Source organism: Phaenicophaeus curvirostris, chromosome 14, assembly GCF_032191515.1.
Source record: "Phaenicophaeus curvirostris isolate KB17595 chromosome 14, BPBGC_Pcur_1.0, whole genome shotgun sequence".
Classification (NCBI taxonomy): domain Eukaryota; kingdom Metazoa; phylum Chordata; class Aves; order Cuculiformes; family Cuculidae; genus Phaenicophaeus; species Phaenicophaeus curvirostris.
The window spans coordinates 5,849,715-5,864,675 of record NC_091405.1 but is presented as its reverse complement, the minus strand read 5'-3'; the positions used below and the strand labels follow the sequence as shown (position 1 = coordinate 5,864,675).

At 47.7% G+C, this 14,961-nt stretch overlaps 1 protein-coding gene across 1 annotated transcript in view; it reads left to right on the top strand.

The window, feature by feature from the left end:
* The first annotated feature begins 4,042 nt into the window (after positions 1 to 4,042).
* GLG1 (golgi glycoprotein 1) overlaps positions 4,043 to 14,961 on the top strand; it is an 86,453-nt gene continuing 75,534 nt past the window's right edge. The window contains exon 1 of the mRNA XM_069868672.1: positions 4,043 to 4,366. Coding sequence (XP_069724773.1) covers positions 4,070 to 4,366 — 297 coding nt within the window. The 5' untranslated portion in view covers positions 4,043 to 4,069. The remainder of the gene's footprint in view (positions 4,367 to 14,961) is intronic.

Here is a 14,961-nt window from a genome sequence, read left to right as displayed (position 1 = left end):
TTTGCTTTTTGATTTGCGAGGAGTCATGGCAAGATTTGCTGCTCGGGTAGATTAGCAGGTTTTCTACTGAGGCAGTAAATTCCTTAACAGATCTGGGTCTCTGCTGGCTTATCACGGTGAGAGAACAAGAGGAAAAGGAGTTCAGGGAGGAGGAAAAGGAGAGAGGGAAACAAAGGAACGAGCAAGCAAAACCTCATTCTGTTGGGCTGGATTTGCATCGAGTGCCAGAGGTGGTAGATGTGAAAGAACAGATTTCACTGCCAAGAGAGGCAAAGAGATGGGCAGGGCCTCCCCTGCTGGGATGATGGGACTTGTGACTTTCTAGTAGCAAATCTTCAGTAAAGGTTTTTCCCATCTACAATGTGAATTAGCGCAGTGCTCGGGCACTGTGTGAGCCTGGCTGCATCCCTAATCCTTGCAGAGGTGCCTGCAAAATTGAGCAGAAGTGTTTGCAGCACCTTGGGACTGGGACTGCCCCTCTGCAGAGCTGCTGTTGTCCCCTGCAAGCACTCATCCCACAACGTCAAGCATGTTGGTGTAAGCAGCCTCCCTGACTTAAGATAACAATATTTATCATTGTTTATTTGCTTTTAAGATAAAGATATTTAGAGATAACACTAGGAAGGAAAAAATCCCTCGTGCTTCTCTTTGTTAAAGAAGATGGGCTGCACTGGGACGAGCTGGGGGTGCCCCAGTATGACAGAGCATGTGGGTGCCTGCAGGAAATAACTGCTCCAGTACAGAGGAGGTGGGTGATAAAAGTCTTGGAGCCGTAGCAGCAAATCTTGGGAACACAAAGGAGATACGCGATGTTGCTCCTATCTAGTCTCTTGCAAAACGGTGCCTCTACATAGCAAGAAAGAAAAAGGAGTTTGGGAAACTATGCCCTAAAATGCTGATTTAATCCTTGGGAGGGACAAATTTAGCAGGTGAAAGGCAACAGCCAGTCTGTGCTGGTCAAGGGGGAAAAATGCTTCCGACTAATTTCAGTGATTATCCCACCCACTGTAGTGTAATTAATGTGTGTCCGTCCGGGGGCTCAGCCTCATATAGGGTCCAGTGTGGTATTTCTGCTAACGGCAGAGGTCGCAGTAGGGTGAGTGAGCCCCTGTGCCTCAGGGCGTCAAGCTGGGAGCAGCACTGAATGCTTAGGAAAGCAAAAGCAGGATTGGGAAAGAACTGTGGCAGGAAGGGCTGGGAAACAGCCCATGTGGGTTTTGTAAAGGCAAGCGCAAACCGCAACACGGAGCGGCATAAATATCAGAGAGGGGGGCAACAGGCTCTGCAGGAATAGCCTGGGGCTTCCGATGCTTCATGTCTCAACAGCATCACTTGCGGAAAAAAAGCCAACAAACTCATGTCAGGCTGGATGAAGAGTTGAGTGGAAGAAGCACGAAGCTCTCCTTGCGCTTAACATGCATGAGGTTGGAGCTGCAATATTGTCTCCTGTTTGTCCACAGCTTCCTCAGAAGTGGTAGCAGTAATGAAGCACCTGCATGCCGGTTCTCTGCAACAGCAGTTGTTGGTGGAGACGATCACCAGTTGGGAAAGGCAGCGCTGAAGTTTTGAGGGAGCCTTAGCCTTGGAGGGAGGCAGCTCAGCCAGTCTGTGTGCAAGGGAGAGGCCTCAGCATGCTGCATGGGGACAGAGCTGAGATTCAGCATAGTGCCCACGGTCTGCATCCAATTAAAAACTGGAGCATCTCCTCTGCGTGGACCAAGGGAGAGCTTTTCTTCTCTGTGAGGTAGTGAGCTGGAGGGTGAGGACGCTGGTGGAAGGGAGCAAGAGGCTCAGCTCACCCCTGCCTTGCTCGGCGATGCTGGGGGCTGTATAAATGTGTTTCATTGCTTGAAGTGGCGTGATGCAAGTGTGCTGCCTGCTACAAAAGATGACGACTGCAAGCACTTACTGCAGCACACAGTGGCTGACAGGATTGCTGCTAAAACCCTTAAAATGTGGCAGCCTGTGCTGAGTGAGAGGGGCTGCTGCAATGAGCTGCTGGGGTTATTGCAGTGGCAAAGATGTTGCTATGTGCACAGAAATATCTCTTCCTTGTTTAACTTGCTGTGTGGACCTGGTGAGCAGAAGACTATTAAATGCTTATTTAATGGTGCATTATGCAGGTTGTTAAAATTCAAGGTAGGGAGCAAGTTACCTGTAAGCATGGGATGTTCAGCAGAAGGACAGGGGCTGCTGCTCATGGAAAAGCGAGCCTCTGGAGCACTTCTGAGGGTGTGGGAAAGAGAAGAGAGTCATAACCCAGTTTGCTGCTCCCCCCATCCTTGTCCTGCAACAGAGGAAGGAGCAGAGCCAGCTTTTGCACTGAGCTAACTCTTCAAATAACTCCCACTGAGCCAAATGGGCTGGATTTTGCTGGTTTTCTTTTAAGAGTTCCCAGCTATGTGGCCCACGGGTGCCAGCACAAAGCCACTTACCCGAGGGCCGTGTCCCAGCATGACACTTGAATGCAGGAAGTGTGGGGACTTTGCCAGCTGACCTCCCACGCCCTTCTCTGGCCCTCATCTCCACTAGCACGAGGCAGCTGCAGGTTCATCGCTGAGGTGGGCTCCAGCGTGCTGACAGTGCTCTAGAAGCTCCTACTCTGGGTAAGATGGATTGTGGCATTCCTAAAAGAAGGGCTTTGCCTAGGCAGGACAAATCAGCCTGGACAGGAAGGGAGAAGCCCTACAGCTCTGCTTCACCCCAGCTCACGGGACTGTGGCAAACCCATGGAGTGCCCTGGCACTGAGGCAAAAATGCTGGGGAAAACTGCTTTTGGAGTCAGGCAGACTGAGGATTGAGATGGGGCTCTGTCTGTCCCTCCTTTCCATCTGCTGTTGGAAGCAAAGTTGGGATTTTTGGGCAAATCTATCCCAGGAGGGTGCCGTGAGCTGGCCTGATGAGATTCTGCTGCTGGGAGAGTGAGAGAGCATCCAAAAACCTGTGCTTGCTGTGCCCGCTGCTGCTGGCCCAACACCTGGACAGGTATTTCTGTAGTGTGAAATCGAGAGATCTGGCTGCACAGCACTACATAGAGGCTGTGCATTTGCAAGCACTGATTTTAGGTGATCTATCACCTCAGCACAGGAAGGACATAGAAGTGTCAAAGCGAGTCTAGAGGGGGCCACGAAGATGATCTGAGGGCTGGAGCACCTCCTGTACAAGGACGGGATGAGAGTTGGGGTTGTTCAGGCTGGAGATGAGAAGGCTTTGGGGAGACCTTAGAGCAGCTTCCAGTGCTGAAAGGGGCTCCAGGAAAGGTGGGGAGGGGCATTTGAGCAGGGGATGCAGGGGCTGCAGAGGCAGGACAAGGGGGAATGGTTTTGAGCTGAAAGAGGGGAGATTGAGATAAGAGTTGAAGAAGAAATGATCTTCTGTGAGGGTGATGAGGCCCTGGCCCAGGTTGCCCAGAGCAGTGGTGGCTGCCCCATCCCTGGAGGGGTTCAAGGCCAGGTTGGATGGGGCTTGGAGCCCCTGATCCGGTGGGAGGTGTCCCTGCCCACGGCAGGGGTTGGAACTGGATGGGCTTTGAGGACCCTTCCAACCCAAACCACTCTGGATTCCGTGAAACTCCCCATCCACCTCCTGCTGTTGTTCTGTTCCCTGATCCTGTGGGCGCAGCTCCGGGCGCGCCGTGCCCTCAGAGCCGCCCCGGGGGACTGCGGGGAGCCCTGCGGCTGCCACGGCGCCGCGGGCTGTAATGGCGGCCGCGGGCCAAGATGGCGCCTCGTCCTCCTGAGGCGACGGGGGGCGGGGGGGGAAACGTGGGCGGGGCCAAGAGGGCGCGAACGATAGGGGCGGGGCCAGGTCCACGAGGGGGCTGCGGGCGCGTAGGCGGGGCCAGGGCCGGGGGCGTGGCCTAGGGCGCTGGGGGCGTGGCCAAGACAAAGCCTCACCCCACGCTATGAAGGGGCGCGTCCCGCGGGGGCGGGGCCAACACCAACCACGCCTCCCCCCTCCTCCCCGGGGCTCGGGGGCGTGTCCCTCTGCGCGGTGACGTCAGACGCCGCGTCGATCTGCATACGGCGTCGTGCGTGGCGGGCGGCGCGCCGGAGGTGGCGGATCCAAGATGGCGCCGTGCGGACGTGTCCGGGGCCGCTGCCCGCGCCCCGCGCTGCTGCTGCTGCTGGCGCTGGCGGCCCGGCCCGCCGCCTCCGGCCCCGCCAACCCCCCCGGCGCCGCCGCGGGGCCCGCCGCCCCCGTCCTGCCGGGGCAGGCCCCGCGCGGCTCCCGCGGCGGCTCGGGCGGCGGCGGCTGGAAGCTGTCGGAGGAGGCGGTGTGCCGGGAGGACGTGGTGCGGCTCTGCTCCAAGCACAGCTGGGCCAACAACCTCGCCGTGCTCGAGTGCCTGCAGGACGTGCGCGAGGTGAGGGCCGCGGCGCCCGCACAGGGGCCGCCTTCCCCCCGCCGCCGCTTTAGCCCGCTCCGCGCCGCTGCTCGTCGTGAGCCGCCCCTCTTTGCCCCCGTGCTCTGCTCTCCAGGCCCTTGAGCCGCTGCGCTCTTACATCGCTGCTTTATTTCATGCGCCGTTGCTGCTTTCCCCAACGCATTGCTGCTTCACATCGTACGCTGCTTTCTTTTACCCCGCTCTTTGCTCTTTAGCCCCTCGCATCGCTGCTTCTTTGCCCCCTCACATCGCTGCTTCGTTAGCCGCTTGCATCGCTGCTTCACCCTGGGCACTGCTGCTCTCTTGCTCCACGCGCTCCTGCTTTATCTCATGCACCGCTGCTCTTTCATCCTTTTATCCTTTGCCCCGTGCATTACAGCTTCGCATCGTGCGTCGCTGCTCTTTTGCCCCGTGCATCGCAGCTTTCTTACCCCTTGCAGCGCTGCTTTACTCCGTGCCTCGCTGCTCCTTTGCCCCGTATGTTGCTGCTTTATTTCCTGCACCGCTGCTGTTTTTACCCCATGCATTACTGCTTCACATCATACACTACTCCTCATTTACGCTGTGTAGCTCTTTTACCCCCTGCATCGCTGCTTTGTTTCATGCACCCTTTTACCCCGTGCCCTGCTGCTGCTTTGTGTTACTGCTTCACATCGTGCACTGTTCCTCTTTTACCCCGTGCATTGTTCCTTTACCCCGTGTATTGCTGCTCTCTTGCCCCTTGCACTGCTGCTTTACCCTGTGCATTAGTGCTTCACCTCATGCACTGCTCCTTTTTTACCGCATACATTCCGCTCCTGCTCTTTTTTACACCATGCGCTGATGCTGCTTTTACCCCATGCATCAATCTTTTACCCCTTTCCTTGCTGCTTTACCTCATGCGTTGCTCTTTTGCCCCGTGCGCTGCTGTTCTTTTTAAACCATGCTTTGCTGCTTCACCTCACGCACTGCTCTTTTACCCTGCGCTTTGCTGATCTTTTATACTATGCATCGATCTTTTGCCCCATACCTTGCTTCTCCTTTACCCCCTGCATTTCTGTTTCACAGAGCGGGGTTTGCCTGTGCTTCCTGCCTCGTGTGAGGGCCAGAGGATGGCAGGGTGGCTTTGTTTTGGCTTTGTCGCCTCGCAGCGTTGTTCTGCTCTCAGAGCTCTGGGAGGGGGCTCTGCCAAGCAGCTCTGAGGCAAGTGCCGGGCTGGTAGGGGCAGCGAGGAGGTGGCTTCTTTCACGCTGAGGTTCCCACCTTGGTGTAAAGCCCAGCTGCAGCGATGGCTGCTCTCCAGTGCCCGCTTGTGCTTGGATCAAACTAGATAAACAGTCTAGACCTGGCTTAGTTTACACTAGGAGGTTGGCTGCAGCGATCCATTAGTCCCAGACGTCTGTCCTGAACCGTTTAAGTCTGGCTCAAGGAAAAACCGAGGTGCCACCTCAGAGCCTTTTCTATCTCTGTCTTTTCATTCCCTGTCCTTATGCAGTTTGAAACGGCCTTTGCGGGGGAAGTGTCTTTGAGCTGTTTTGGCATCGAGGTCTGTTTAGTTCTTGGTTTCTCTTCTGTGGAGTCCGGGAATGTCAGGCTGGGACAGTTTTAACGGTGTTTTACTAAGTGGGAATGCAGTCAGGAAAACCCTGTGCTGGCTTCTCATCCATATTGCAGAGACAGCAGATGGCAGTGACTTAATGGGTACGCTCATCAAGGGGAGTCTTGGACCAGTAAGTGCCAGTGATTACTTCCTGGCTTAAAATCCAAAAATAATTCAGATTTTTATCTAATTTTGTGTTCTAATTTTGGGCAGGTAGTTCAGTAATATGCTTATAGTAGGTATTTCAAAGGAGTCCTGATGCAACATTTTCTAGAGTAATAAAATACTCCAATGTTTGCTGTCTGCATAACTCGTCCCTTGCTGTTTTCTCCACCTGCCTGGGACCTCTCGGAGCTCCTGTTAGGGAGACAGTGTCTTTTAGAGGATCTTGGAAGCTGCGCTGGGAGGAGGTGGCTGAGAAGCCACCAGCCTGCCAAAAAGGCAAGATCTTGTTGTTCTTTTCTTTCCAGTGGTGCAGCCCCTCCCTTCTCTCCGGTGCTTATTGGTTTTCTGCCATTTTACCTTGTTATCGTCTACTTTATCAGCATTCTGCTGGAATAGTTTAGTCATTAAACCCAGAGCAAGGTGGGCACGGGTCTAGGGCATAGGGCTGTGCAGAGAGAAGCAAAAGCTGAAGGTATGCCTTGCATCACACTTCATTTTCAGCGAGTACAAGCCCTGATATTGGTTCTTCGTGTCTCGTGATATCCCTATCTTTTAAATATCATGTCTTGCTTGTGGTTTTGCTCTTCCCCTCTCAAAGCCAGCCTCGTTGTCGGTAGCTTGCTGGTTGCTGGTCTTGTGTAGCTGTAATGCTGTGTGATATCCAGTGCTGAAGGTGGATGTTTTTCCTGGGAGGACATCCCAGGCATCAATAGGACATCTCGGGGTTGTTTTGGATTGAGTTTTCTCTCTGAAGGTGCCCGTCTGCAGCTTTGTCCTTATTTGTCTGTCAGCCTGTAAAAAGCAGTGTCAGCTGGGCTTAGGCTCGACAGTTTGCCTGCCTGAACGCAGATGTGATGGGCTGTGTGTGAAAATGTAAAAATGACTTCCTGGAGTGCTGCTCTGAGAAATCAAGTTAGAATAACTCACTTCTATGTATCTCTCCTGTTTAACTCTGGATATTTAGACTCTGGTTAAGAGTCGTGAGCTGTAAACATTGTGTGGCACATTGGGTCATAGGGAATGGGGTCAGAAGTTGCCTCAGATGTCTCCTTGGCATTGGAGGTAACAGTAGAGGAAATAAGCGGCATGTTAGCTGTTATTGGTATAACTCTTTGAGTTTTGACCCTAGTGCATCTGACAGCTTGTTTGGACAAAAGCAGAAAAGTGACAATTAGTTTTGAAGCGGTGTAAGTCACCTGAGCCTGGTTAAAAAACGTTGGGCTGTAGTAAATGGCAGATTTAGGGGAGTTGATCAGTGTGTGCAAGTCTGGGTGAGGACACTATTTGAATACTGCTTCACCACAAGTAGTGAGTAAGATTTCTAGATATGATTTGGAAGCAACCCTTTTTCTATAGGTGCAGAAGATGATTTTACTTCTCTCCTAAGAACTATTCCTCTAAAAGTGGAACAACTTTCAGTTTCAAATTGGGAATGTGGCTAAATGCTGTTAACGTTATCAGTATTTTTTTTTCCCTTCTTCCTAGTACGGCACAGAAAAGCTAGGACACTTTTAGATTTGGATAACCACGGGAAACAACTACTTGAAACTTTTCTTTTGAGTCTATAAATTATAGAGGAGAGAGGATGTGTTAGCCAGTGCGAGTGCAATCACATTATTTCAGTGTCTGCTGGTTTGTTATTGTGGATGTCTTTGAAGTTAAATCCTCCCTTGTCTTTGCTGGGTGGTTCTGTATCTAAAGGACAGGAGTGTTGAGTCTGTGGTTGGCTGGTACAGGAGCCTGGCTTGTAGAGTGAATGTTGAGCGAAGCTATTTAACACAAATATTCTGGAAGGAATAATTTGAAACAAAAGAAAATAGTAAAAAAGAAAAATTACCTAAACCCCCAAATCCTGAATTTTAAAGTTTTGGCTTTGAGAATCTACTTGCAGACCACTAATTTAAAGTGTTATTGATGCAGATATTTAAGTGCTGCGCATTTCTGGGGTTCTTTTTTAAAAAGTTGGACCCCTAGCCTGGTTTGTAGTACTTCACCGCTGATTTTCCACCAAGTGGATGAGAAGCTTCATTGAAGTGGTGCCAAGTCTGCTTCTGCAGGTGGAGAACTCTTCTGTGCTTCAGGTTGTTCAGCTGTTTGAAAGGTAGAAATCAAGGGGTGCTTTACTTTTGCAGTAGAAGATTGGCAAGGGTGCTCCATAGTTAGGGGAAGTAGTGGTCTGAGCCAGTTAGCTTAAACATCTTTGACTATAACCAGAAGATGGAATCAAAAGCAAATCTTGTGTGTTTTCCAGATGAATTGATTTCCTTCTAGGTAAAATTATTTGTGCACTGGATACATTACTGTTTTGAGTCACTTAAATTTTGTCATTGTTTTAATTGTTACCTGAATAACTTTATGCCAAGATATGGAAAAAGTGGAGCAGGGGTGGCGTATAGTTCTGGCTTTTTATTTTTTTAAAGTGCTGTTTTTCTCTAACTGTTCAGTTTGCTCACCTGTTTCTAGAGACACTAAAGAGCTTGCGTTTTGCTCGGCATCGACTGTGGCCTCTAAGCACTTTTTATGGGCTGCTTATTAAACTAATTTTTATGGTGGTTATAGTATAAATAAACCTATGAAATATTAATATATTTGCTAGGTAAAAAAATTTGCATGATTAATGATGATTTGCATTTAACACACGACTGAGTTGCTGAATTTGAGGTAGGAAACGTCAGCAGGTATGAAAATACCTTAACCAGTGTAGCGCTGTTTTCTGGCTTATTAGTGAGCGTAATTTTAATGCTAAAACAACCTTAAGTCTGATTAATCAGTGAATTATCTTGATGTCATAATTGTCAAGCTTTACTTGCATTGTGCTAGGAAAGGTTATGCAATATTTAGGGTGTATATGTTCCATTGATATAATGCTAATGCATTATAGGCTACATGAGTTTTCTAAGAACCAGCAGCTGGAGTCAAGTTGGGCTTAGAGGGTAAAGTTTTGGCTTCCTACTACTTTCTTCATCCTGACTGGTTCCGTTTCTTTGGTAGCTCCTTTGTGCACAGAAAGCATAATTGAGCTTGAGTGCTCTGCTCTCTGAGAAAAATAAGGCTTTCTTAACGTCGAGGATTGGTTAAGAGCAGAACAAGTCAATCTTTAAAAGCTGTATGTTTTATGAATAGTTTTTTTTTCCTGTTGTTTCGGATGCGTAATCGGTGTAAAAGGCCAGGAAAATCACTTGGTGTGACTTGCGAACTAGGAAATGGGTTGGCAACTGGCACGTTTCTTCCATATAAGTGTTTTATGCCTCCCTCAGTATGTACCTGAGCTCTTTAAGGGGTCTGATAAAATACTACCGGTGAAATTACTTAAGTGTTAAGATTATAGATGGAAAAGAGAAACCAGGCAATAACGTGCACTTGGAGTCTTCATCTCTCTTGGTAATACTGTGGTTGTAGAAAAGGTTGTGTGCTCAGTCGCCGTGCTTGTTCTCTGCTTTTCCTACTTTCTTGATAAAGGGGCTGGAAACGTGAAGGTCTCCCTGGAGTTTCTGGTTGCACTGAGGCAGGTAAGCGCAACCCATCACAATAGCTCAATTTATTTTAGTTTTTCCCCTCTTATCTCTGTAATTTATTGAGTTGAAGGGCAAAGGTTTCGTTTTGCCTCAACATGTGACATTATCTCATATTTGAGCACGCAGTCATGTTATTTCCGTCTCTTGAAGCTTTCCCACGTGCAGGGGGAGGCTGGCATTTAAAGTACCTTTTTGAGAATCTGGGCTGTGGCAGCAAATGGCTATTTCCCTGTCTGAGCTGTGAGGAATTGAGGCTGTGGATAAACACAGCACGAGGATGGCCAGATTTTAGAAAACACACGTAGTCTTACTCTTTGCTGAGTTGGCCATCTCCTTCGGTGCATATAGTTTATTTTTGTCCCGTGAGACCTCTCAGCATTCTCCCTGGCTTTCAGGTGAGCCCTTTTCAACGGGAACAGCCTGTTTCTCGGGGTGGTAAGTGTGCAGTGGTGGGACAGAGAGGCTGTTCTGGTTTTCTACTCATTACTATTGCAAAGGAGTAGGCAGTTAGTATTCTGGTGATGCTCTTACAGTGCCTACAGCATTATCATCTAGTTCAGATACTGACACGCAAAGGGTTTTTTTTTTTTTAAAGGCAGTGATCAGAAGCCTCGAAAATGTACCTTAAGCCTTGCCAAGGGCTTTGCTTACCCTCTCCCTTTTTTCTAAGGGATATTGACCTGGTGATGATTCAAAGCCACCTGTACAGGGCATGGGAGTTTAGAAACTCTTACATCTTTAAAAAAAAAAATAGAATTCTTACCCATAGTTGAAGTTGAGCTAACTTAAAATAAAAATGTGTTGCGATGTTAAAAGATTGTGTTAATTATTGGGCTGTAAGTGGATGGTAGACTCTATACGAGTTGAAGCCCGTGCATCTGTATTGGAAATTTCCAGAGACCGTTCTGTCTCAAACTGAATTTAATGAAGAATTTAGACTGGTTGGTGGCAGAGGCAAATTATTTGAATGGTCAAGACTTGTCCCTCCTGCTTCTAAAATTCATAAAATGGAAGATGGCTCAATCAAAATCAATGGAAGGGAGAGTCAGTCTTAGGAGGAAGGGACTGAGATGATTAAGTTTTGAAAAAACTGTATGAGTGACAAAAGAAAATTACGGAGACAAGGCTGGAACACTCTCTGAAGCTTCTCCTGAGGCTTGGTTTCTTAACTGAGACTAGACGCATGTTTGTTCCAAAGTTCTTGTTTTTCCTTGTGTTCAGCGTAAGCCCGGTTTCCTCTTGGCTTTTGTAGTTAAGTCTCAAAGTAAAATTCTAAATACACTTTCAAAGTCTAATTTGTGTTTGTTTGTTACTTTGGCATCAGCCTTTGGCTTCGTATCCTCATGCAGCAATATTTAAAAGTACATTTTTCATCTTACTGAGGCTGCATGTGAGCTGTGGAGGGTGAGGTGGGCTCTCTCCTGCTAGGTCCTGGACTTACTGTCTTGTGAACAGAGTGTTAAGTGCAGGTTCTTCATTTTCCATATTCCAGTCTTAACAGTTGCTGCACTTCTGCAGATCTGAGGGAGTTATTTTTGTGGTTTTGGTGATGGGTGGTTTGGGGTTTTTATTAATTTTTTTGCATTTCTTGGCATGCTGATGCTTGTGGTGGCTGGTTATATCTGTTTGGCTTAATAAAAGGGATTATCTTCTAAGTCTGCTTCCGCTGATAAGCTGGCGTTCCTGCCCTGCTGCAGCTGAGAGAAGGAATGGCCCTACAAGGGGAGAAGTAAAGTTTGATGTAGGCTGTGCTTGGCTCAGGATGGGCTGGGGAAGCCGTGTTATGCAGCGATCTTGTTATGGGGAGGCGATTTTTCGAGCCAGAGAGCCAAATATTGCAAAAAGCAGAGGCTGGGTTGGTTGTGACAGGAGATAGGTACAGCTGGGCTGTGCGTTCCCTGCTTGCACCCTTGCCTTCCTCGTTCTGGAGGAAAGAAATCTTTCCAGCTCTGCTGGGTTGTCGTGGTTGGAACAGGAGAGATTATTCTAAGTAAATTATGTGTTGTCTTTATTTTCTAATAGAGATAATTTCTAGATGTTCTTTGTAGTGTAGCTTTCATGTGTGTCGGTGCCACTTTTCTTGACGGGCTCTGCTTATTTTGCTCTTTTGAAAATCGATGCTTACTTTTGAAAAAGATTCATGTATATTCTTTGTAACAATAAACCCCAAAGAACTGGTCTAGGTAATCGCCTTTTTATTTGACGTCTTGCCTGAAAATAGTTTTTTTGATCTTCTGACTAATTTAGTTTTGAGGTATGAAGTTGGTTGCTATGGCATTAAAAAATTTCAGTTCAGTTAGCTGATCGTTTGTGCCCTCATGGGATGCTTTGGTTTAGAAGGGCAGTGAAGCTGGTGAAGGGGTTGGAGAATGAGCCTTCTGAGAAGCAGCTGAGAGCCTGAGGCTGTTAGCTTGGGGAAAAGGAGGCTGAGAGGAAACCTTATCGCTGTCTACAACTGCTCAAGAGGAGGTTGTAGCGAGGGGGTGTTGGTCTCCTCTCCCAAGTGATAGGACAAGAGGAAATGGCCTCAAGTTGCGACAGTGGAGGTTTGGATTGGGTGTTAGGAAAAAATCTTTGCCAGAAGTGTTATTGGGCACTGGCAGAGGCTGCCCAGGGAAGCGGTGGAGTCGCCATCTCTGGAGGTATTTGAAAGATAGGTGGATATGGTGCTCAGGAATATGGTTAAGTAGTGGACAGTTACAGTTGGGCTTGATGATCCCAAAGGTCTTTTCCAACCAAGTGAGTCTATGATTTTCTGGATGTTCAGTTTATCAGTGTCTGTAATAGTGTGTTAGGTGACTAGCAGGGATCCTCCCTTCCTCAGGTACCAAACTGTAGAATAACTGCAACCTCTCTTCGTCCAGACAGTATATGAAAACCCAGCACTATTCTGCTCTTGAGCAGAGATGACGTTGATTAAAAACTGCTTCCTGGCCTGCCGGTGTCTGAATGTCTGCAGTTCAGAGCTGAGGGGCTTCCTTCAGTAGTTGAAGAGGACTCTGTTTTCTCAGCGCTGTCTTTTTGAGGGTGTAGTGCCTGAATTTTATTTTTCCCTTTGGATAGGGGTGTCTTGTAGCTCTCTCAGCTTTGCGACCTTAGATTTTGCACATTACATTAAAATGCATTACTTGGCTATAATGTTTAAATTTTTTCTGTGGCTCAGATGGGACGTTTGATGTCTCTATTATTGTTAATGTTGTGGCTTAAGATGAGTGGTGCACATCCGATGTCCCTTTATCCAGGTGACAACGGAGGGATAAATGAACGTTAATCATGCAGGACAGGAAGGTTTATTTGCAGCATTTGTTATTATTTTCATCTTTGCCTGAAACAATGCATAAGAAGGGATGAGGTGACAAAAAAGATAGTATTTAAATGTGGGAAATATTGCTGGTTTCTCTACAGACCTGAAGTATTTATCTTTCACAGTTAGTGGTAGAATTGTGTGCTCTTCTGTGAAAAACTTACTGTAGTTTCCTTGTTTGATTCTCAGGAGTTCTGAGTGTCTTCTAGAGAACGCAGCTGGTTATGTTGATATAATTAAGCACTTATATGTAACAGGGTAGGTTAATAACAAATAACTATTCCAGCCCTGCTATGCAAAATGTGCAGGCAAATGTGCTGGCTTTTGTTTAAAAAATAATGCTGAGCTTAATCTGGTGGCAAGTTTGCTGTCTGGATCTCTTGAATCTCAATAGGAGGCTCAGCAGCCTTCATCCGGCTCAGTAGTTTGCTAATTGAGACTTTCTTTTCTAGAGTGTCCTGGTAGTGCAGGGTAAAATACTTTTCCCCAAGAGAACTGCATAACAAACTCAGCAGAGCAGCAGTCTTGTAAGTGTTGAAGTAATTGCCCTACAGAAAGTTTTTATAGAATTGAGGAAAAAAGACCGCCAAACTGGCTTGGTTTGTAGACTTTCTGTAACTGTCCATGCTTGATTTTGAGCCAAGTCAACTTTTGTTACGCTGTTCTCAGCCGAATTGAGTAAGACCTTGAAGAAGTTTACAGCAAGTTGTTTCATTTTCAAATTAATTTTTTACTTATGTCAATGCCTGTGGCCTATCTACGTACATCATAAAATCAGAAAAACTAACCGCCTTCAAGTAAAATCACTGCAGCACCGCAGCTGTCGTAATTTACAGCCTGAATGGTTTGTGAGACTGCAATTCTTGAACCATGTCCAAGGTGATTTAAACACATTTATATTAGCGTGATCCTCATGTTGATTTAAGACAGGCTGGTCAAGCTCTGTTTTCTATTGACACAAGGTCCAGAGTAAATGCAGGTGCAGAGAACCGTTCACCGTGAGTTTAATTTGTCAAGCATTTTATTTGGCTCTTTCCCTGTCACATTGACCCTGCTGCTTTTTTCATTGTTGCTTTTGAGCTGATGGTAGGAGTGCTGTGCTTTTGGTGTGTTGATATTTGAGATGCGTGAGGGATGAGATGCTGGATCTCGCTGTAACACAGCTATTCGAATTCATGATGACATGTGTCTTATCTTCCTGAGGTGTGGAGAGTCGACTCTGCGTTATCAAGGAGTGTGTTGATGCATTCTACCTTGCCACTAGTCTTCAGACCAAAGGTTTGTTCTACTTTTCAGTAATGTGCTTACATTGCAGGTGCTGTCATTGGAGAAGTTTGGAAAAGTCTTTGAGCTGCGTGTTATAGTTGGCAACCGGAGCTGTGTTCTTAGTGAGCAGTATAGAACAACATACAAGAAAATCTTTTTAGGCAGTGTGGAACTGGAGGAACTCAATATGCTGTAAAGTGTGGTTTGAATGGGAGATTTCTTCCGGCAGCCTTGAGACCTCATCTAGATTATTGTGTCCAGTTCTGGAATCCTCAACATAAGAAGGAGATGGAGCTGTTGGAACGGGTCCAGAGGAGGCTACAAAGATGATCCCAGGGCTGGAGCACCTCCTATACAAGGACAGGCTGAGGGAGTTGGGGTTGTTCAGCCTGGAGAAAAGAAGGCTCCGAGGAGACCTTACAGGGACCTTACAGTACGTGAAGGGGCTACGAGAAAGCTGGGGAGGGACTGTTTACAAAGGCTTGTAGTGATAGGACTAGGAGGAATGGGTATAAACTGGAGAAGGCCAGATTTAGACTGGACGTAGGGAAGAATTTCTTCACTATGAGAGTGGTGAGACACTGGCCCAGGTTGCCCAGGGAAGCTGTGGCTGCCCCATCCCTGGAGGTGTTCAAGGCCAGGTTGGATGGGCTCTTGGGCAGCCTGGTCTAGTGAGAGGTGTCCCGTGGCAGGAGGTTGGAACTAGATGATCTTTAAGGTCCCTTCCAACTCAAACTATTCTATG